The sequence below is a fragment of the Rhizomucor pusillus genome, assembly GCF_041956525.1.
Source record: "Rhizomucor pusillus strain CBS 183.67 unplaced genomic scaffold VTP01scaffold_6, whole genome shotgun sequence".
In the NCBI taxonomy this organism is placed as follows: domain Eukaryota; kingdom Fungi; phylum Mucoromycota; class Mucoromycetes; order Mucorales; family Lichtheimiaceae; genus Rhizomucor; species Rhizomucor pusillus.
Genome location: NW_027192148.1, coordinates 131,382 through 152,892, shown reverse-complemented (window position 1 = coordinate 152,892; position 21,511 = coordinate 131,382). Strand labels below are relative to the sequence as shown.

At 44.3% G+C, this 21,511-nt stretch overlaps 9 protein-coding genes across 9 annotated transcripts; 5 read left to right on the top strand and 4 right to left on the bottom strand.

Moving 5' to 3' along the window:
- Positions 1-673: 673 nt before the first annotated feature.
- VTP01DRAFT_8942 (uncharacterized protein) lies at positions 674-2,139 on the top strand (the record flags this gene model as incomplete). Its single annotated transcript, XM_069388119.1, has 5 exons — positions 674-839; positions 897-1,163; positions 1,223-1,280; positions 1,748-1,762; positions 1,845-2,139. 5 exons carry the CDS (start codon positions 674-676, stop codon positions 2,137-2,139), a joined length of 801 nt encoding a protein of 266 aa, XP_069240448.1.
- A 746-nt stretch (positions 2,140-2,885) lies between these two features.
- Positions 2,886-4,071, bottom strand: VTP01DRAFT_8941 (uncharacterized protein; the record flags this gene model as incomplete). Its single annotated transcript, XM_069388118.1, has 5 exons — positions 2,886-3,352; positions 3,407-3,509; positions 3,602-3,684; positions 3,746-3,913; positions 3,984-4,071. The coding sequence occupies 5 exons, from the start codon at positions 4,069-4,071 to the stop codon at positions 2,886-2,888; spliced, it is 909 nt and encodes a 302-aa protein (XP_069240447.1).
- An 849-nt stretch (positions 4,072-4,920) lies between these two features.
- On the top strand, positions 4,921-8,570 carry VTP01DRAFT_8940 (uncharacterized protein; the record flags this gene model as incomplete). Its single annotated transcript, XM_069388117.1, has 13 exons — positions 4,921-4,943; positions 5,002-5,182; positions 5,243-5,345; positions 5,410-5,523; positions 5,597-5,745; positions 5,808-5,933; positions 5,998-6,441; positions 6,498-6,576; positions 6,643-7,126; positions 7,187-7,267; positions 7,329-7,532; positions 7,593-7,711; positions 7,771-8,570. The coding sequence occupies 13 exons, from the start codon at positions 4,921-4,923 to the stop codon at positions 8,568-8,570; spliced, it is 2,907 nt and encodes a 968-aa protein (XP_069240446.1).
- A 3,093-nt stretch (positions 8,571-11,663) lies between these two features.
- Positions 11,664-12,177, bottom strand: VTP01DRAFT_8939 (uncharacterized protein; the record flags this gene model as incomplete). The annotated part of the gene is made up of 3 exons (XM_069388115.1): positions 11,664-11,862; positions 11,926-11,945; positions 12,130-12,177. The coding sequence occupies 3 exons, from the start codon at positions 12,175-12,177 to the stop codon at positions 11,664-11,666; spliced, it is 267 nt and encodes an 88-aa protein (XP_069240445.1).
- A 222-nt stretch (positions 12,178-12,399) lies between these two features.
- Positions 12,400-13,137, bottom strand: VTP01DRAFT_8938 (uncharacterized protein; the record flags this gene model as incomplete). Its single annotated transcript, XM_069388114.1, has 3 exons — positions 12,400-12,503; positions 12,569-12,648; positions 12,722-13,137. The coding sequence occupies 3 exons, from the start codon at positions 13,135-13,137 to the stop codon at positions 12,400-12,402; spliced, it is 600 nt and encodes a 199-aa protein (XP_069240444.1).
- A 66-nt stretch (positions 13,138-13,203) lies between these two features.
- VTP01DRAFT_8937 (uncharacterized protein) lies at positions 13,204-13,684 on the bottom strand (the record flags this gene model as incomplete). Its single annotated transcript, XM_069388113.1, has 3 exons — positions 13,204-13,318; positions 13,392-13,482; positions 13,594-13,684. The coding sequence occupies 3 exons, from the start codon at positions 13,682-13,684 to the stop codon at positions 13,204-13,206; spliced, it is 297 nt and encodes a 98-aa protein (XP_069240443.1).
- Positions 13,685-14,095: 411 nt separating this feature from the next.
- On the top strand, positions 14,096-15,788 carry VTP01DRAFT_8936 (uncharacterized protein; the record flags this gene model as incomplete). Its single annotated transcript, XM_069388112.1, has 5 exons — positions 14,096-14,209; positions 14,272-14,394; positions 14,486-14,811; positions 14,878-15,187; positions 15,231-15,788. 5 exons carry the CDS (start codon positions 14,096-14,098, stop codon positions 15,786-15,788), a joined length of 1,431 nt encoding a protein of 476 aa, XP_069240442.1.
- Positions 15,789-16,103: 315 nt separating this feature from the next.
- On the top strand, positions 16,104-17,792 carry VTP01DRAFT_8935 (uncharacterized protein; the record flags this gene model as incomplete). The annotated part of the gene is made up of 5 exons (XM_069388111.1): positions 16,104-16,211; positions 16,292-16,390; positions 16,477-16,802; positions 16,878-17,175; positions 17,235-17,792. The coding sequence occupies 5 exons, from the start codon at positions 16,104-16,106 to the stop codon at positions 17,790-17,792; spliced, it is 1,389 nt and encodes a 462-aa protein (XP_069240441.1).
- A 1,319-nt stretch (positions 17,793-19,111) lies between these two features.
- VTP01DRAFT_8934 (uncharacterized protein) lies at positions 19,112-20,922 on the top strand (the record flags this gene model as incomplete). The annotated part of the gene is made up of 5 exons (XM_069388110.1): positions 19,112-19,333; positions 19,387-19,509; positions 19,624-19,925; positions 20,000-20,297; positions 20,365-20,922. The coding sequence occupies 5 exons, from the start codon at positions 19,112-19,114 to the stop codon at positions 20,920-20,922; spliced, it is 1,503 nt and encodes a 500-aa protein (XP_069240440.1).
- Positions 20,923-21,511: the final 589 nt, after the last annotated feature.

The window sequence follows — 21,511 nt, the reverse complement described above, 5'->3', positions numbered from 1 at the left end:
AATGATCGTAACAGAGGCCAGTCTACAGCTGCCATAACCTTGTCATGGTCTGCGTGCAATCCTTGTCCGTCAACTGTGTGTCACTTGCAAACGATTGGCGAAAGTTGTCCGTTGTGAAAGTTACGTGCAAAGTCTTCCATAATAGCTGATATCCGGTTGTCATCCCGCTGTGTCGGATATTGATTGCTCGTAAAGATTGGGTAGATGAACAAGCAAGAAAATAAATTGACTCGATTTTTGTCTTCCAAAACGACGGTACACAAATATCGCTCTCCAAGCAGGCTTATATCACTAAATCACTAAGCACAGTCTCTATTAAAAAAAAACGAAGGAGCGCCCGAGCCAAGGATTAAGGATTAGGCATTGAATTCGTCTTTCTGCATTAAGCCTTTGTATTCCCGAAATTCGCTGCGTCTTTGCGCGAAGCGCATCGCCACGACGCAGGAACGCCAACAGTAAATCAAGAATTTATTCCATCAAGTGGCGGTCCGGATAAACCGGAAACTCGATGGCGCTGTGCTTGCAGAAATACCTTACGTGGCAAGTTGTGGCAGCTGCCAAGGTTCCAGACGGGTGTGTATACAGTTAACATGGCAACCAACGTCTCTCGAGAACAAGCAATTTGCACATTTCTTTTTACGTCGAGTTTAATGAGGAGAATGTATTGAAAAACATGCGTAAGCTCGATGACCTGAATGAGCTCGAGATTTGTTACAACACCGACCCGCGGCAACCGGTTCTGGTCGCGAAACAGCGCATTCTGGGAGGTCCAGTAACTTGGCGCAAGTATATCTCAAATGCTGCTCAGACAACCAACAAGGAAGAAAGCTTGAAAATTGGTAGCCATAGGAAATACACAGAGTGTTGGTCAGATTATTAACATCATTGCTCTACAGTGACCAAGGCCCAAGTGAAACTATTTGTCGAGGAAGCGTTCCTCCCAGAGGACCCTGGCAACAGTATCCTTTTCGAGCAACAAGAGCTCGGAACTGGCGATATCCATCAGGCGATCCAGCAGCACACCAACCTATTCAGCAAGAAATCGAAAATAAGCTTCACGAAATGGTGTTCCCCAAACCGACTGTCATTTCTACTTGCGAAGGATCACCGGGCAAACAGCGCGCGATTTAGAAAATTGTATGTCATGCGCCAAGAGTATCATGGTTTGTTTGTTAATGTCAGGCATCTCTCGAAAAATCAACGCTTTGGCCATATTTCCAAGTACTCAAGTTGTCTAAAACATGTGCGCCCGGCAGCTCCGTAATCAACATGTCGACATTGTCAGTGTACAAAATTTCGCCGATTATCTATTACGTATTGGAAATGGCAATGAACAACCAATGGAGGGGACTACTGACTGGATAATTCTCCCACCTCAGTGGTGTCGTATAACAGACAACAAAACCAACCTGCTGATATTCAGAATTTCGTTAGCTCAGTCAAACGATCAGTAATCCTTACACCGTTCAACAAGACTGTACTGCAAATTAACGAAAGGGCGACGGATACATTTCCAGGTCACGAGCGGACGTTTCTATCAACGGATAAATCTTCCCTGACGCAGATCGAGAAACCTATCCAGTCGAATACCTGAATTCTTTAAACCTTTCGAACATGCCACCTCATCGGCTGCACCTCAAACCAAATCAACCAATAATGACTATAGTCAATCTGTCGCCGGAGGAGGGCTTATGCAACGGTACTAGATTGCTATGTCGCCGGTTCACAAACAACTTGATCGAAGCAGAAATCATGACGGGACGTAATTCAGGTAAGGTCTCTAGGGTCTCTCTAATCGATAGTGATTTCTTTCCCTGCTAACCTCATAACTTTCATATGTGTAGGTCGAATCGTCTACATACCGTGCATCACGATAAATTTATCAGGAACCGATGCGCTACCATTCCAATTCTCCCGTCACCAGTTCCCTATTCGTCCGTCGTCGCAATGACGGCCAAACAACTTTACGTTGCACTTTCCAGGGCTACCTCACCTGATAATATCACAGTCTTCTTCCCTACTTTTCAGCACGAAGACGAGACAGCTAATGTCATAGAGACCAATCTTCGTGCTAACGCCGAATATTCATCCATCAGATACATTACACACAACATGGTCTTCAAGCAGATAATGCAATAAAAATAACTCATATTCTTTTCCCAAGTGCATAAAGTAACTTACTATATGGACTACCCTCCGCAAGAGCGGGTGTTCTGGAGGGGTAGACCCCCTTCCAAAAAAAGAAAAAAAGGGGTCTATTTTATATCTCTCACCAATGCTTCATGCGAGCGCCGTCGACTTGCGGGTTATGAAGGCCAAGCGAGTTTATTCTACAGAGTCGGATCAGCCATGAGCTTTAGCGAATCAAGCGCAGCGAGCGAAGCGAAGCGTAAAGCATTGTTTTACAAATACGCACAAATTCCCTCGGCTGCAAAGTAGGATAGAGAACAAACGCCAATTTCATTGTTCATAGATACCAGAACCCGAGGAAACTGCCTACTGCTTCATCCAATCCCTGATCGAAATTATATCACGTTGCAAAAAGGCAAACTTGCATATGCATTGTGAATCTTGTTTAACCAAACAAAGGAATAGATTTCGCCAACCTTTTCCCCTTTGGAGGGCAACGGAGGAAGGTTTACATTTTCGCCGGTTTATCTCCCTTTGATGACTTAAATTCCTGAATCTTATTTCCTGACGTCGTCGAGTATATCGAGTCAGCAAATTCATTCTTTTCTTTTCTTTATGGCGCCGTTGCTATTCATTCAGGACTTCTGTTCGAGAAAGGCCCAGACATTGTTAAAGCAATGCTGTAAACGCTTGACACTTTTATTCCATGCCTCGATGGATTTGACACCAGACGATCGTTTATACAACAGACTCTACTAGTTTGTACCAAAGTACTCACGCATAGCATCACCCAGAGTGACCATGCATACAGTTTGCCACATGCCCAGACCGATGCGAGGCACAACACCTTTAAAGAATCCAGATGCTCCGTTATTCTTGTAGATCCACTTGGCAGCAGTGGCAATGGTCATTTTATCAGGGCGACCGGGTGTCTTGACTTGACTCTGCATCTCAATGCGAATAACTTCAATCGGCTGATTCCAGCAGCTCAGAGCTCCGCCCACCATGGATGCAAGGACACGATCCACTGCCATAGGTTTGGCTGTGCTGTCGCCGTGTCTGAACTTTACAATTGATTCCTGCGCCCAGCGAGAAATACCGAAACGGCTTGCCCAGTTGGTGCACTGTCTCAGGGCCACAGCATTTACGCCCTTGTTGATGCCACGGAAACCTTCCTTTTTGAAAATATCGGAAGCAACTTTCAACGTGGATACCTTGGCGCCTGTTGTTATTTCAGTTACCGTAGCAACAAACAGGAGCAACAATTTTTTGTTACCTGATTTGTGTCGCGTCACTTCAACGGTCTTCATGAATGTACAGAATCCCATGGTCGAATATGCTTGAGCAATACCGCCAGCCATGCCGCCGATAAGACCCGCCTAAACGTTACAGCCGTGTGTTCAGCCAGAGAGATCCGATCATCGCATCATCCTATTTCCAACCCCTCCCACACAATTGCTGAGTTTCGTACCACGAAAGGCGATGCTCCAGCTGCCCTGGAGCGAAACTCGAACTCGGAAGCAGTAAAAAGCAGAACAGCACCCTTGGTTGATGCTAGAACAATTCAAAGGTAAGTATCAGAAGTGTCAGTCTATTGAATATGCCTCGTGTATACCTTCGATCCATGCCCACGGAATGAGGCCTTGGTAGAAACCGAGCACACCGCCGCGCTGCCACACTGCAGACATCGCTGCAAAGATGGATTGCCCACGGTTCGCTGCCATTTGTGTTTTTAAGACCTCAAAGGGTTGGCCTAGCGTTGATACTTCAAATAGGTTCAAGGCTAGATAGAACAATATGCATTAGCTGACCCTTTCCTATTGGGTAACTCATATTCTTTCTGTTATACTGACTAGCTCCCAGCAAAAGATTGTTCCATGACACTGGTTTACGCTGGATAGGTGCGTTTGGGTCTACAGGCTGGACGGTTGCAGGTGCCATAGAGAGGGGTGGTTTTACAAAGAAAAGAAGGTGAGAAAGGAACCAATGTGAAGCTGCTGGGTTACGAACCCGGAAAATAGTCGTCGCAGAACTGCCTCCCACGTGAAGGTTGTCTGGGAGCGAGTCATCGTCAACATTATTACTACTACTGCCATCATCGCCGTCTCCTGTGATGGGCATCTTTTAAGCATTTAGCTGACTATATCCCTCCTGCTGCAACATTTAAAATAATACTGTTCCTCCGTATATGCACTACATGCGATTGTTCGGATTGTTCAATAAAAGAGAGATTCGAAAAAGGCTCTTTTATCCTATTAACTGTATAGCCCATATGCCCGATTGCTTTCTGAGAGGCATATTATAGATGCATTGTCCTCCAATCCCGACAGGCTCGTACGAATCGATTTATGCATCATAGATCGTCGCTCCTAGTTTATATCCCACGTCGAGTTTTTCATTCAGTCAAATATCTAAGAGAAATGATGAAAGACAGTTGATATATTCTTGTTATCGACCTTGCTGGGATAAGGTAACTGTGCTTATCGTCATGTATTAAGGTATATAAACCGCCTGTTGTTTTTATGCATTAACGACGACGATGGTGCTATCCATATCATCTGCTTTCAGGCATTCTTTCTATCCATAACTTTGTGCCGATTACGCTGCAAAAGATCTTGCAAAGTACTCGAGAACCGGATTGGGTCTACTAAGCAAGTCGTCGCAAAGCGAAAAAGGGAGCCAAGAAGCTAAACCGCGCTCTTTGATTTGCTGACGGATTAAAAATGGTCACAATGCAGCCAGCCATTTTTCGCAGAGCAACCCTTTCTTTCCTTTAAACGTTTTTTTCTCATGGGTGTTCCAGCCTTTTTCAGGTAGATCCAGTCGTAGATCGCTTTGAATACTCAGATCTTGACCAAATCGCTGCTATAGATGGCTTGCGGATAAGTTTCCAAAGGTAGTTTCCCAAGTCGTGGAGGAACATCCCAAAGAGGTGAACGGCGTAGCCGTTCCAGTCGATACGACCAAGCCGAATCCTAACGGTGAAGAGTTCGACAATCTTTATCTCGACATGAACGGCATTATTCATCCATGCTGTCATCCTGAGAATAAGGTATATATTATCAAAAAAATAGGTGAATAGTATAAGAGAGACATAACCTGGTATACATAGCCCGCACCCGAAACAGAAGATGACATGATGATCGAAATCTTCAAATACATGGATCGCATTGTTGACATGATCCGTCCCCGTCAACTCTTATATTTGGCGATCGGTAATAAGCGTGATCGAATCCTCGAAATTAAAATATGTGGGCTGACTGATGGATGATGGATTAGATGGCGTGGCGCCCCGAGCTAAAATGAATCAGCAGCGATCCCGTCGATTCCGTGCTGCGCAACTCGCTCAAGCTGAACGTGAAGCAGAAGAAAAAGTGTTCAATGAATTAGCTGGTATGTGCAATGTCTCTTTCTTTTGCCGCTGCTGACTTTGTTGCTCATATGTGGGTCAATTTCATCACTGTAGCCATCGGACAGGAACATCAATTGTCAGAGAAAAAAGAGCATTTCGATTCCAATTGTATCACCCCAGGAACGCCTTTTATGGCTCACTTGGCTACATGCCTTCGCTATCACATTGCATATAAGCAGAATACTGATCCACTGTGGAGAAATGTAAGTGGAACATGATCGGATTGAGCTCTAGAATATGTTACTTATCTGTCCCGTTGTTACAGCTTAAAGTTATCTTGTCCGACGCAACAGTGCCCGGAGAAGGTGAACACAAAATTATGGAGTATATTCGAGTACAGCGGTCTCGCCCACAGCACAATCCGAATACTTCTCACGTTATCTATGGACTTGTACGGTTTGAAATGCTTGTATATACTGGCGACAGATATTTAACCATCTCCTGCTTTTTACTAGGATGCTGATTTGATTATGCTTGCACTTGGTACCCATGAGCCTAACTTTAAAGTGCTCCGAGAAGACGTTTTTGCGGACGATAAGAAGCGCTGCAAGGCGTGCGGCAAACCCGGTCACTATGCAGATGACTGTATGCTGAATCGAAGACCAGGAGAACAAGTTGCAGAAGACAAGGGACCTTCCGAGCTGAAGCCATATGTCTTTCTACATGTCAACATTCTCCGCGAGTACCTAGAGCATGCACTAAAGTTCCATATACCCGGTGTCGAATGGGACTTGGAACGAGCTATCGATGATTGGGTGTTTATGTGCTTCTTCGTCGGTAACGATTTCTTGCCACACTTGCCATCATTGGAAATCCGTGAAGGTGCAATCAGTACTCTGAGCTTACTGTGGAAAAAATGTATGCCAATGATGGGTGGATACATGACTAACAGCGGAGACGTAAGTGCTTGCATTGTTCCTTGTCGAGATATCTATTAATAGCCATAATTCTCTAGGTCGATCTCAGTAGAGTGCAAATACTCGTCACAGAGCTTGGTGCCATGGAGGACCAGATCTTTGCAGAGAGAAGAGAAAGTATGTCAAGTCGCAAATAACTTCTCGTTTTTTATTAGGATTACTGATTTATCTTGCTGTTTCTAGAAGATGAAAGACGAAGTCGGAATGCAAAGAGACGAAAATTGGAGGATGCTGAACGGCAACAAAACGGCCAGCGATACAATGACATTAATGCGTCTGTTCCTCCAGTCGCTTCTACCTATCCGCTTCAAAGAAATGCATACCGCGGACCTCCTTTGCCAACACCTGCAGAAGCTGCTCAAAAGACCAGAGCAGCAAATTTGAGTGCAGCGGCAGCGTTGAGAGCAGAGCTCATGAAAGGGTTTGAAGATACCGGCAGCAAAGAGCTTTCTGTCCCTGGTGATAAGCCCGAACGTGGCGTCAAGCGTAAAGCTGAAGAAGTTGAAGAAGATGAAGAGGAAGATGACAGCATTGTTCCCGACGGACCAGATAACGCCGAAGATTTGGATCTTGAAGCAAGGGGCAAAGCTATTCTGGAGCGCGTCGCTGCTGACAAGAAGAAGGCACAAGATGCTGCTCGTGAGCGCGAGCCCGACGATGCCGTCCGGTATGTGGCAATGAACTTTTGTATGCAGATTCGTAGTATTCATTCTCGCTTTTATTACAGCTTGTGGGAGAGCGGCTGGAAAGAACGTTACTATCGGATCAAATTCGGACTGGAGCTTAGTGATCAAGAATCTATCCGACAGTAAGTTTGACAAATCCAGACCCGGAAGTTGATGGAAGCATTGCTTACATTTTACATTTAGCATCGTCAAATCTTACGTCGAAGGCCTTGTTTGGGTATTCAAATATTACTATCAGGGATGTGCATCCTGGTCCTGGTACTATCCATACTACTACGCTCCTATGGCTTCAGATTTTATCAACATCGCTTCCTTTGACATCAAGTTTGAAAAAAGCGCGCCTCTCAGGCCCTTTGAGCAACTCATGGGTGTCCTTCCACCGGCAAGGTATGTAGAAACTATGTAGAACATACGCCTTTCCAAGATCATTGATCGTTGCGTTTCTAGTCGTCAACATATTCCAGCTGCATTCCACTCTCTTATGGTGGATGAATTCTCGCCTATCCTCGATTTCTATCCCACCGATTTCGAAGTGGATATGGATGGCAAGAAATGGGAGTGGCAAGGTAATGCCATTTATTTAGCGTGCACTTTTTGCTCCTAATATATATTTTTTGTATTGTAGGTGTCGTAAAGCTACCATTCATTGACACAGATAGACTACTGAAAGCAATGAATGAAAAGTACGATCAGCTGACTGAGGAAGAGAAGATGCGGAATACCGTCGGTCCATCGATCCTCTTTGTCTCGCAAGGTCACAAACTTTACAACGCATTGAGCTCAGTCTATACCAGACGACCTGACGATGGATTGCTTGCTTTGGATGCCAAGCTCAGCAGCGGCATGACTGGCGAGCTAGACAGAGATCCCAACTGCATCCCTCAGACCACACTCTATAGCCCACTGCCTAACCATGATCTTCCTGATATCTCGAACGACAAGTCTATCAGTGCAGTCTACATACTTCCCCGGATACCGGAGAACTATGTTTTCTCTACCAAATTGCTCAGAGGACTGAAGGATTATGTTAACCAGCTCGGCTACGGTGATTTGCAGCACGCTACATTTGAAAATACTCGTGGCAACAACCGCAACATCAACCAACGAGATCGAGACTATCAGCGTCACGACTACCATCGCCAGCCAAGAAACGAATACAAACCCCATCACCGAAATAATGGCTACGGCGGCGGCTACGGTGGTGGTTACGGTGGCTACGGTAGCTATGGTGGCTATGGTAATGGCAGCTACGGCGGTGGTGGCTACGGCGGTGGCTATGGAGGCGGTTACGGCGGCGGTGGCTATGGAGGTTACGGAGGCTACGGAAACTACGGCGGTTACGGCGGCTATGGTAACTACAATGGAGGCTACAATGGCGGATATGGCTATGGAGGAGGACATGGATACTCCAGACGTGGCTACTAGGATTAGCATTTTACAAGATAGTTTCTTTTTCCAGTTCTTCTCCAAAGAATAAAGCAAGTCGCGAATAACCGCTTGCATTGATCAATGAAATTATCCAGTGATACGGACTGCTCTTTTCCAATTTTTTGAATTACATGCGATGAGTGCTTCCACGCGAGCTTGGACCTCCCCGAAAACTGTATCAACCTCTTCGCAGATCGACGTCGACTTGTCGAATGGATTCAGATATTATAAGCCCAGAAGGGTCTCTAGTAGTACATTAGTTTCTCCTGAGGAAGTTATAAGATGATCGGGATACCATTTGAACTCGCAGTACACGTGGTGAATAGCTCTACTTGATAAGTTCGCTACTACATACAAAGATTACATGCTTGATTAAGATAACGCTAAGAGCACTTCTGTCTGTTTGATTGAGTGCATATATGAAAAACCATGAACTGTGATTGGAGTCTAGTTGCTAACTTCTATATTTTCCCCCATATTACAGCCTGTGTTGGCATTTTTCTATTCCATTGTGACATTTATCCCAGCAACTATGTGAATGAGAAATGAAACCGTAGAAATCGCTCAATCTTAAGCTGCTGCATGCTTCACTGTGGTCACCGAAGACTCTTTTTCCAACCAGAATTTTTGTTATGAGCTCTAGATATACAATATCCTTCTGCAAAACTTGTGGTTTGCGCTTTCAAAAAGGACAAGGGAGAAATGTTTTGACAAGGAAGCAAGAATAAAAAATGGCTTTTGAACGATATAGGAGGCTGTTACTTCTTGCCTGCGTCAGGATTCATCGCAGCAACCAGAAGTACTAGGAAATGAAAAATATCCTTTTCTTATTAAAATCAAGGCAGTTTATTATCATATTCAAATATGAAGGCTACTATGAAGAAAAAAAATGTATGTTGACTCCTAACAAAACATGCATGTCAGCTTGGTGCTCTAGCTCTAAAGTCAAGTGCGCGTAAACAATGCAAACGATGCCACGTTCATTCGTCAGGCTCATTAAATCAGATTTTGAAACCCACACAGCAGATTAAGGTCAAAAGGTTTTGCATCATTCGATCCTCGCGGCACGTTACATGTTTATTAAGTGGCACGCTACATACCTTTTTGAGGGAAAGAGAACAAGGGGAACTCTATTTGCATCTACAAATTTTATAATCGAAATAGCAAGTCACAGTAGAAAGGGCCTTAGTGGCTTATACATCGATGAAGGCCCGTTACGAATCCGGTTCGAAAACCTCAGGCACCTCAGGCTACTGGGGATTCCCTTTCCGGAAGGGGCTGGAGACTCCTCCTTGAGCGTGTCACTTACTTTTGGATCTTCATTCGCACTTGCGGTTTCCTCACTCCTTTTCAACCGATCCTCGGTGTCCTGTAAGGCCTTGGATATCTTTGGAGGTTCATCCTTCAGGCAATCATAAAAATTTCTCGTACTGCTTTTTGTTCACTTCACAGATCGTTTGCAAAACGTTCATCTTTCATCCTCATCTGTTTTGATCTTTTCAACTATCTCTCTAGCCATCAAGTACAATTGTTGAACCGTTGGATCGTCCCATCTTGTTAGGGTCAGAATACATCTTTGTTTATGGGCTAGAAACATCGTGAATGCTACCAGTGGATGCAAGTTATTTTCATCCATGCGGCCTAGTATGGTGGATTTCGACAGGACAAGACATCGATTCGCCCAAAATTCACTAGGAATTTCATGCATGAATTGCTACTCTAGACACGGCTTGAATGTGACTATTAGACTGTTCGGGGACACATTTTCAACGCAAATAGTCATTGAGATGGGGAGTTTACACCCGATATGCGTGCAGGCAGTGCTACTGTATAGCGCGGATCATATAATCCTGATTGACCGTGCACTGGATTTCAAGTAGGACTGGTCGTAGTTAACCGACGGCAATGCACTTGTCACGTTAATCTTTATTCAATGTTGCAGTTTTCTACAGTTACAGTCGTTTCCGGAAGCGTACAAAGTACACTGATTTCATGCTGTGTCTGCTCATTATCTGGCCCGTAAAATTCATAAAAATCAAGCATACTGTGAACTTTGTAAAGCCATTCAAGACGTTGAGTCATAAACATAGTACGGGAAAAGAGATTTATGTCTTCATCAACTATCAGAATTCCATAGGTTACGAACTCTTCCTCAGTCTTGATCTTTATCTTTGTATACTTCAGTGTTGCGAGACCAGTAGAAGCACCATCTATCGTGGACAGAACAATAAGATCATAAATAAAAAGATCTTAAAAGTGCTGACTCTGGTCTTCCGGAGTGAATTGTCATTAACAGACAAACTCTCTCGAGATGTTTGATCAGTGTAAATAGCCCTGATCTGTAGATGGGTGCCAGGTTGTTCTGTTCTCAGAATTAAAAAAATCGGATACAGTCTCACTGTACTCTTGCTGTCCGTTTTCTTTCCGTGCTTGTTCACAATTATAGCACCATCTCTCGTCCATATTCTGGAATCGGCCAACAGAGCAGTCTAAGTCTTGCTTCCTTTCATCCTCAATTGTAACTGTCGCTTGCAAAGTTCGGCTATCTTTGCACGGTCTTCGTTCGATAATACGTCACATGTTCCAGGAGGTTTTACTTCACCATTCCCAACTTCGATACCATCCATGATGGAAAAAGCATGTCTGGTCTCCTCTGGTTTATGGCGTAGTTTCCCACTTTATGTGCAAACGACAGGATTATCATAATTAAAGAGTATTAAGTAACCTTGACTACTGTCCCATGTAGGCCATACCATTCGATTCGAATTTCGGATTTGAAAGAGAACAACGATTGGAAGAATGACATGACGTGCCTGGCCAAAAATCCATTTCGGTTTGGGTTTTGTCAGGCGATGGCTCAAAGTACATTTCGCCGCTGCTCATATCCTATTGAAATTCAGTCTTTATCGCCTTGACGATCAATGCACTTGTTTCGGCTTTGTTTTGTTTGCTTGATCTGCAGCCAAGGGACCTTGAAACGTATGCACCATGATTTCCAGTACTCGCTCCTGGGAGTACATCTTATTTTGGCGCCTTGGACGCAGTGCGAGGCCCTCAATAATTGTACTCCAGCCACATTCACCAATATGACTACATATGGATGCTCCCTGTCTCTCGGTTTGAGATTGACATATGTCCCGTTTTGCCTTGAGAACGCACAACGCCTTTGGTGTTGATGAAGTAACGTTCGGGAAAATCTTTGGGTGGCATATCGACCTCCAATTCCGGAGATGACGGCCGGCGTATCCTAACTCTGGCGAGCGCTGCGAGGTGATATGCCGGAGGTGTACTGTGAAGGCCCGCTTTAGCATGAACACCTGTCAACCACTTCATTGATCTATTATTTGCTTACCTAGGCCCGCATCTTGCTCGCTGTTGAGTTCACTTGCGCTGCTTTGCAGTCAAAGTGCGACTTGTACAGTGCCCTCCCACAGTGCGGTCCAAGACACGCGTATGAACAATACGATCTTCCTGGGACCTAGCTGTAATTTCAACAGTAGGATTGGCCGTGGTTATCTCCATTGAGACTCGTTTCTGCTACAATGTTCCCCGTAACCTTGATTCCAGGCGTGTCAGGAGCGACAGCGGTGCGGAGAGCCTCCATAACAGGCGTCAACTTCAAAAAGTGTGGTTTAATAGAGACACGGGCGCCAACAGCCAGATGTAGGAGAAACACCGGGGATGGTAAGAGTGATCGCACTATCAAGATCCTTTGTCGAGAAGAATGTAAAAAATATAGATTTAACTCGAGATAATCATATGACAAAGTGTTTGTTTATTTAGTACCATTCAGTTCATCATTTTGATTGTTATTGCAAAATTCCATCTAGAGCTCATAGCCAACAAGGGTAAAGCGGGAGTCTTGACCGTACACAGATGGGTCGACAAGCTGGAACCCGAGGTACATGAATGCACGGAGGATGGTGTTGCCTGGCGAGAGGAGGAATAGTTAGCTCGTATTGTGACAACAATAACTGAGCAGAAAATGGACTCACTGCTAGTTTGGCGGTCGATTGCGACCACCAGGTACTCGCTGCCTGTCTTTTCTTCAGCCAGTTCAATGAGATGAGTGATGCTGTGGTGATGTGAAACAGCATTCTTTTAATAAACAAACATTTCATCCATCCACCCACGTGGGATAAACTTACCAAGACTGGAACTCACCGTCGTTCCAGTTTGCAAGAACATCGTCGGTTACGGGAGAAGATAGGAAAACGGTATCTCCGTGGATAAACGCTTGGCAGTGAACCGTCTGGGCGGAACCATGGAACGCTACAGTGGAGATGGACATGAGTTGCTCTACTTGCTGATGCATCTGACTCGTGTGACCAAAAACAGTGGCTACAAAGTCATCCTTGTCGCGGCGAACGAATGTCACAATATCCTTATCCACATGGGAAGCGCTGCAGTGTTCATGAGGAATGCTTACAGTGTTAACAGCCTTTTCGTCATCAATGGCGATAGAACGGTTGACATCCCTCTCAGTGTGCCGCGCCGAGAGCGGTTGCTGGAGCACTTGAAGCTGAATGGCAAGCTCCTTCTTGGCAGGGCTTGCGATAATCATGAAGTGATGCTGCTGCTGTTGCTGACGACTTGAATACAATTACTACTACTACTTATATTACTACTACTAAAGGCGTAATTTCCGTCTTTGGTGGCCTTGGAGAAGATGGTGCTGGAGGCGTAAAGAAGAATCACGGTGTTCTTGTCCAGTGCTGCTACTTTTTTTCCGGGTGGGCGTTTCACTGGTACAGACATGTAAGCAAATCAAGACGTACGTGACAGTGTGCTTTGATTCAATGCTTTTTGGCTTTTTACCTGATGGAACGCCCCAAATGTAAACCGACGAGAAAAAAAGGGGATAAACCACAAAGTTTTTGAAGTAGAAAAGAGAGCGAGCGCTTTAGAGCTGCAAGAGTTACAGAGTTGGCTTATTGGCTTATAAATGAGCTTGAATGCGGCCGATGGGCAAAAAGTCCTCCAGAAAGACCAAGGGAAAACACCCCAGGCGGGCACAAACGACTCCATATCCCCTCGCTCTCGCGGTTGGCCGCCGATTTCAAATACCGACCGACATCTGGAACCGTCTCACTGATAAGCTGTGAAAGCATAAACGCTTGAGATGTTGGAAAGGAACGCAATCAATCAAGTATTCAGTTGCCTTGGAATAGTATTTGCGTGGATGTACAGCCAGATGGAAGGGAACAGACTTAGTATACTACTTAATGTGGAGGCCTTTGATACAAGCTATGTCAGATATTTGATAAATATTCAGTTCAGTGAGGATAGCATCTGTCTAGAATTGCTGTCGACCGTCATATTGATTTGTTCTAAGCCGTTCAAAATCTCGGTGGTTATATTCGGTCCACCTGCAGTAGATGAATTGCTCCGCTGACATTCGCTGCATCTCTGTCATGCATGGCTGCCGCTCCTGCAGCCCAGAAGCCAATTCTTTTTCGCCTCACTCACCTTTGTTCTCCTGCGGTTGCTCTTCCAACTGTCCCTCTTTTATATATCCTACAATGTCGAACGAAAAAGGTCAAGAAATATACGATGCGACTGCGATAGAGGCGACATTAGTCCGCAAGATAAACTGGACAGCTATCCCGTTGTTGAATATAATTCAGACCATACAGGTAAAGGGAAAATACTTGAATGCATGCTGACGGCACGAAGGCCATGCTAAGTAAGTGGATAGATAATTGACAAGGCCATGCTCAGTTATTCGGCGATGCTGGGGATATTCCGAGACACCGGTACCACGATCGAGCAGTTTGGCTGGCTAGGTGCTGTATTCTACATTGGATACCTTGTTGCACAGGCAAGCACAGACTAGTAGTATCAATAAGCTTGTCTAGTCTTAGCAATGAAAACATGCTCTTGGTTTACAAGTAGCTTCTTTGTTGTTTTAGATACCAACTTCCCTCGCAATGCAGCGTTTTGAGATATCAAAATACCTAGGTCTTGTTTTGATCGGTCTAGGCATTGTGCTCGGAAGCACTGCACTGTGCAAAACGTTCCCACAGCTGCTTGGGGCCCGAATCCTGCTTGGTGCGTTCGAGGCAGCCGTGTATCCTTGCATATTCCTATTGATTAGTACACTGTATCGACGCTCGGAGCAAGTCATCTGGTTCTCAAGCATTTTCATGACAGATGAACTAGCTATCATTGCAAGCAGTTTGATCATGTACAGTTTGGGATACATCGACGGCGCTGTCGGCATCAGTGCATGGCAATGGTAATTAGAAGCAAATATTTTCCAGGATTTTTCCAATAACCGCATCATCGTCATTCTTGTAAAAAGGGGCATGATACTGTGGGGCAGTGCCACAGTAGTCGTAGGTCTGGTAGCCTTTTTCTTTTTACCGGATAAGCCAACATCAAGGTGGTTTCGGCTGTCGCCCATCGAAAGGAAGGTTGTCGAGGACCGCATACGGGACAACACTGTCGTGCGAGACACGACCTTCAAGTGGACGCATGTTCGAGAAACAATTTCAGAGCCACGATTTTATTCTTATTTGGTAGTATCTGTTTGTATCAACCTACTTAACGGATGCTTTACTGTGTTTCAATCGCAAATCGTCAGCGACATGGGATTCACGGTGTGTTACTTGGTTAGTCCTGAAGGTGACATTTAAAAGGCTCATATTCTTTCAGGATCTAGATGCGCTGCTACTCAACATACCACCAACCATCACCGACATGGCAATAATGGCATTAGCTATCTGGCTGAGCCATAGATATTCTGAGGTCTCGTATCTAGCTGCACTGTTCCAGTTGATACCATTTGCAGGCATTGTTCTACTGCTAACGCTGCCTAGTGGAGGATCGCAGCTGGTCGGATTATATTTCGCTTACTGCACGGCACCCACCTACTCTTTTCTTTTTACATCTGTCTCTAACAACGTGGCTGGATACACGAAGAAAATATTTTACAACGCGAGCCTCGTGGTAGCTTACTCTGTTGGAAACTTCGTCGGACCGCTATTGATCCTGCAGCAAGAAAGACCGAGATACCTGAGTGCTATGGTTACGTACGCGGCAGCCGCTCTATTGTGCTCGATCTCATTTCTTTGTATACGATGGGACATAGTGCGTCGAAATCAATACAGAGAAGAGCTGCGTCGCACAGGCGAGCTCCCTCCCACACCAGAAAACAGACAGGAACTGGATCTCACAGACAAAGAAGACCTGAATTTTGTTTATCGTACCTAAAAATTGTATATAAATAGTTTCTAATGCAACTGGTATCATTAAGTACCTAAAGAATATAAACAAGTAGCAATATGTTATCTAGAGGGGATTTACTTCTTCAATTTTTTGCCACCAGATCGATATCCAACAAGTTCACTGTACATTTAGTGCATTGCATAACGTCTAATTCAAATTAGCAATAGGGACGGAGCATGAGTTTAAACATTCTCCACCCTCATTTCTTTCATGCATGATAAGTGCAGCAGACGATATCCAGTTGCATATGTTGGTTTTCTACACATTATTCTTTTTCCTTGCTTATTGCACTGCTTTATCATGTTGGTCAAACGAGATCAAGAAACGAATACCGCAGATGAGGCTCGGTTGGTTCGCAAGATAAACTGGACTAGTATACCTCTGCTGGACATGGCACAAGCGTTGCAGGTGAAGGGAAACAGTCATACGTCCACGCAAAAGAAGATATGTTAAATGTGTGGATAGATAATCGATAAGATGCTTCTCAGCTATTCTGCAATTTGGGAATATTTCGAGATACCGGCATTACGATGGAGCAGTTTGGCTGGCTAGGTGCCATATTCTATGTTGGATATTTGCTTGCACAGGTAAGCACCAATGTAAACCCGTAGCAGATAAATGAAAAAGTAAGATTATGGAGCCTTACAAATGGAGGAAAACTATTGCCTTGTAGATACCAAACTCGCTCGCGATGCAGCGTTTTGAGATCTCAAAATATTTCGGTGCCATTTTGATTTGTTTGGTCATAGTACTCGGATGCACTGCACTGTGCCGAACGTTCGCGCAGCTGGTTGCACTTCGGATTTTGCTTGCTGTGTTCGAGGCGGGTATATATCCTTGCATATTCCTTCTTATCAGCACATTGTATCGACGCTCCGAGCAAGTCACGTGGTTCTCAAGTGTTTTCATTGTAAATCAGGCAGCACTTGTAGTGTGCAGTCTGGTCATGTACAGCTTGGGCTACATTGATGGGGCTTCAGGTGTCAGTGCCTGGAAATGGTAACTAGCAAAAAAAATGTTTATAATTTCCAAACCTCTCCAGTAACAGCATCAATGCTCTTTTTCGCCAAAAAGGGGCATGATTCTCTGGGGTAGTATCACAGTACTGCTAGGTCTAGTATCCTTTGTCTTTCTGCCCGACAAACCGACATCAAGGTGGTTTCGGCTGTCGCCGATTGAGAAGAAAATAGTCGAGAACCGCACACGGGATAACACGGTCGTGCGAGATACGACGTTCAAATGGACGCATGTTCTAGAAGCGATTTCAGAGCCACGATTTTACTCTTATTTGGTAGTCTCTGTTTGTATCAACCTACTTAACGGATGCTTTTCTGTATTTCAATCGCAAATTATCAGCAATCTAGGATTTTCGGTGTGTTATACGAATACTGAACGATAAGACGATTGAGCTAAATATTTATGTCTTTGTAGGATCTAGTCGCGGTACTACTCAACATACCACCATGCATAATCGACATTGCAGTGACGGTATTAGCTATCTGGTTGAGCCATCGATACTCTGAAATTTTGTACCTCGCTTCACTCTTTCAGCTCCTGCCATTTCTGGGCACAGTGCTATTGCTGGCATTGCCTTCTGGAGGACTGCAACTCGTCGGATTATACCTGGCGTGCTGCACTGCCCCCACCTACTCTTTTCTTTTCACATCTGTCTCAAAAAACGTGACAGGATACACCAAGAAGATATTTTACAATGCAGGTCTGGTAGTAGCTTACTGCGTTGGCAATTTTGTCGGACCGCTGCTGATCCTGGAACGAGAAAGACCAAGATACCCGAGTGCTATGGTTGCATACGCAGTGGCGACTCTGTTGACCTCGATCTTGTTTCTTTACATACGCTGGGATATAACGAGACAAAATCGCCATAGAGAGGAATTGCATCGTACCGGTGATATCTCACCTCCTCCAAAAAACAGAGAGGGGCTGGACCTGACAGACCAGGAAGACTTAAATTTTGTTTATCTCCCCTAAAAGTAACATGTATGAACAGAGGAAAAGCATCAGCTTATCTAGAAATAATGAGAGTAATCATCACCGACTTGGAAAGATTATGGAAGCAATCCGGGAAAAAGCTTTCTAGATCCTGTGGAGCTGTAGCACATGAATCAATCATCAGCTTTATACAATAAAGAGAACTATAATCCATCCCATTAAATATGAAATAAGATATTACGATTAGTCTCATGATTGAGCGAAAAGGATAAGTGCCCTGGCCGCTAAGTGTGTCGTATCTGAACTTCCCTGTTATACATAGCAGTTCTAAATTACATGAATATTTGCGGGTCTGGAATTTATGGATAGAGTTTCCTCCAAAGCATGCAGGAGGTACCACCATTGCTGCGAGTTTCTGACTGCTATACAGCAAGGTCGCAGCCTCTGACATTTCTTCCTTGTACATTCGTAAGGTCTCCAGTAGCGATTTGTTGTTAATGGTTTTCTGCATTCACCCTGCCTACTTCTGTTAGTAAAGTGCACAGTTAGCATATGACAGTATTTTCTATTTATTTCGTTTGCCTACCGAGACTTTCCCGAAGCAAATCCCCGAATTTGGGCTGACACGCCGCCGAGTGTACTACTGCATTCGTCTGTCAGATCAAGAGCATAAATCGAGACCAAGATTTTAGTTCTTTGGATTGGGTCCATCTCGTGGATGTGAGAAAGCGACTAGTCCATTTGAGCTTCAAGCTTAAAGTGGTAGTCTTGCCAAGGACCTTGTCAAAGATATGATGAATCAAGTCGCGAAGATTAGATGTTGCTGATCCGTTCTTCTAGTTTGGAAAAAAAGAATCCAAGGCTGTTGGGCCTTTAAGCTTGCGCTGGAGACACATATTTGGATATTTCCTGTGTATCTTCTTTGTAATCCATTTCGTATTTAACCAATGTGGAATGAATTGTGGCGCCAAGCAGGCTCCTCATTTGGAATATTAAAGTGCGTGTATTTTATTAAGACTCCACCAGGAAACAAGGAGCGTCGTTGTCTAATAAGTGTTTCATTGTATTCAGCAATTTAGGCTGTAGTTAATAACGTGACTGATTCTTTCATTGCCTATTACTTGCACTCATTTCAGTGTTAGCACTGACCTAGAGCTGCCGACAATCATAGATAAATAAGGCTTGGAGAACTAAACGAAGATCTCATATTCAGGACAGAGATCATACGCTGAGGAATCAATGCTAACTTCTGGCGGATATCAATGTACAGCATCATCTGTGAAGCACATCAGACTGCAGCGCACCTGCTTCATCTGCACTGAAAGGATGGACCCCTTCAGCTTACACGTACTCTTTCCATGCACGGTATGTTAGCAAATAAGCAGTCAAGCAAGCAAAAGCAAACACTTTTACGCCTACGCTTTATTCCTGTGATCGTTCTTGACCTTTTTCTTCCATCCTTTTATCCTACAATGTCGAACGAAAAGCACCAGGAAATAAATGACGCCGATGAGGCAAGACTAATTCGCAAGATAACCTGGGCTGCTATTCCTTTGCTGAACATGACACAAGCCGTGCAGGTAGAAGAAAACGGTTATGTGTGTGCCAAATAGTGTTCTAAATGAGTGGATAGGAGGTCGACAAGACCACGCTTAACCATTCGGCGATGTTGGGACTATTTCGAGATACCGGGATTACGATAGAGCAGTTTGGTTGGATAGCTGCCATGTTTTATGTGGGGTATTTGATTGTCCAGGCAAGTAATGGCTAGCAGAACAGATTCTCTTGTGGTCCTAGCAGTAAAAATGTATAATCTGAGCTGACAATGGGGAAACAATGCTCTTAGATACCAAACTCACTCGCATTGCAGCGTTTTCACACATCAAAGTATCTCGGTACCATCTTGATGGGTCTAGGGCTTGTAGTTGGATGCAATGCACTGTGTCAAACATACGCACAGTTGGTTGGACTTCGAATCCTGCTGGGTGCATTCGCGGCAGCTGTGTATCCTTGCATATTTCTACTGATCAGCACACTGTATCGCCGCTCAGAGCAAGTCATTTGGTTCTCAAGCATCTATATAACAGACGCAATAGCTGTGATTGTGAACAGCTTGATCATGTACAGTTTGGGATACATCGACGATACTGCAGGTGTAAGCGCTTGGCAATGGTAACTAGCAATAAGAGTCTGTGATCTCCTGAAAATTTTCCAATCAATATTAATACTTACTTTATTGCCAAAAGGGGTATGATACTTTGGGGTGCTATCACAATGCTGCTAGGTCTAGTGTGCTTTGTCTTTTTGCCCGACAAACCGACATCAAGATGGTTTCGATTGTCGCCCATCGAAAAGAAGATAGTCGAGGAGCGCATACGGGATAACACTGTGGTGCAAACGAGGACGTTCAAATGGACGCATGTTCGAGAAGCAATTTCGGAGCCACGATTTTACTGTTACTTGGTTATATGTGTTTGTTTTAACCTCCTTAACGGATGCTTCACTGTGTTTCAATCACAGGTTATCAGCGAGATGGGATTTAAGGTATGTTAACCGGATAATAGTGCTAGAAGAACGAAACTATGTCACTTAGAAGTTCATCCTTTAATAGGATCTAGATGCGATACTACTCAACATACCATCATATGCAGCCGATATAGTAGCAATGGCGACAGCTGCCTGGATGAGCCGAAAGTATTCTGAGATTTCGTATCTCGCTTCACTCTTCCAGCTGCTGCCATTTGGAGGCATTATTCTGTTACTAATGCTGCCCGCTGGTGGGGTACAGCTGGCAGGATTGTATCTCACGTTTTGCAATGGTCCTATCTACTCTTTCCTTTCCACATCTGTCTCAAACAACGTGACTGGATATACCAAGAAGATATTTTACAATGCAAGTCTCGTGATAGCTTACTCTGTTGGCAATTTTGTCGGGCCTTTGCTGATCCTGGACCGAGAAAGACCAAGATACCCGAGTGCTATGGTCACGTACGCAACAGCAACTCTTTTGACTTCAATCTTGTTTCTTTACATACGCTGGGATATAGTACGACGAAACCAACGCAGAGAGGAACTGCGTCGTACCAGCGGCCTCACACTTCCTCCGGAAAACAGAGAAGAACTGGACCTAACAGACAAGGAAGACTTGTATTTTGTTTATCTCCCCTGAGAACTGACGACTATGGATAAAAGCAGACCGAAGGAGTAGAAACTTACCAGCGTTGTATATTTCTCCCCAAATCTAAGCAATACAACATCTTGATATTATTTTTTCACTTTTTCGCAGGGAGACGCATCCACCTGAGTGGATATCTTCTTTTTTTCTATCCCTGGGCTTGTTTTACACGGATTGGATGCATTCGATACATAGAGAGCCTTTTGGATTGCCACCAGGAGTGGGGCCAAAACTAGTGTGTCTAGAAAAGGTAATTTCATACGTAAATAAACAATTTGTGAATCAAAATTTAGGACATTCTCGATATATTGACACGTTTAACTAGCATTGTAATGGTTCAATCATTCATTGGTGGTGGCCAAATAACGAAAGATTGGCTACTCTAATAGAATGGGAAAAGAACGGTTTATTCCGGTTTCAAAAAGGCAAATTCGTTTATCAAATGTTACGGTTTCGGATACTACCCGGTTCTACTGCGTTTTCGTCACTGTACCTTGTATTATTATTGCTGCAATGCATTCCGTGGATAGGCAAAGCACCAGGGATTTGTTTGGATGAATGGGATTCAAGACCTTGTTTCCAA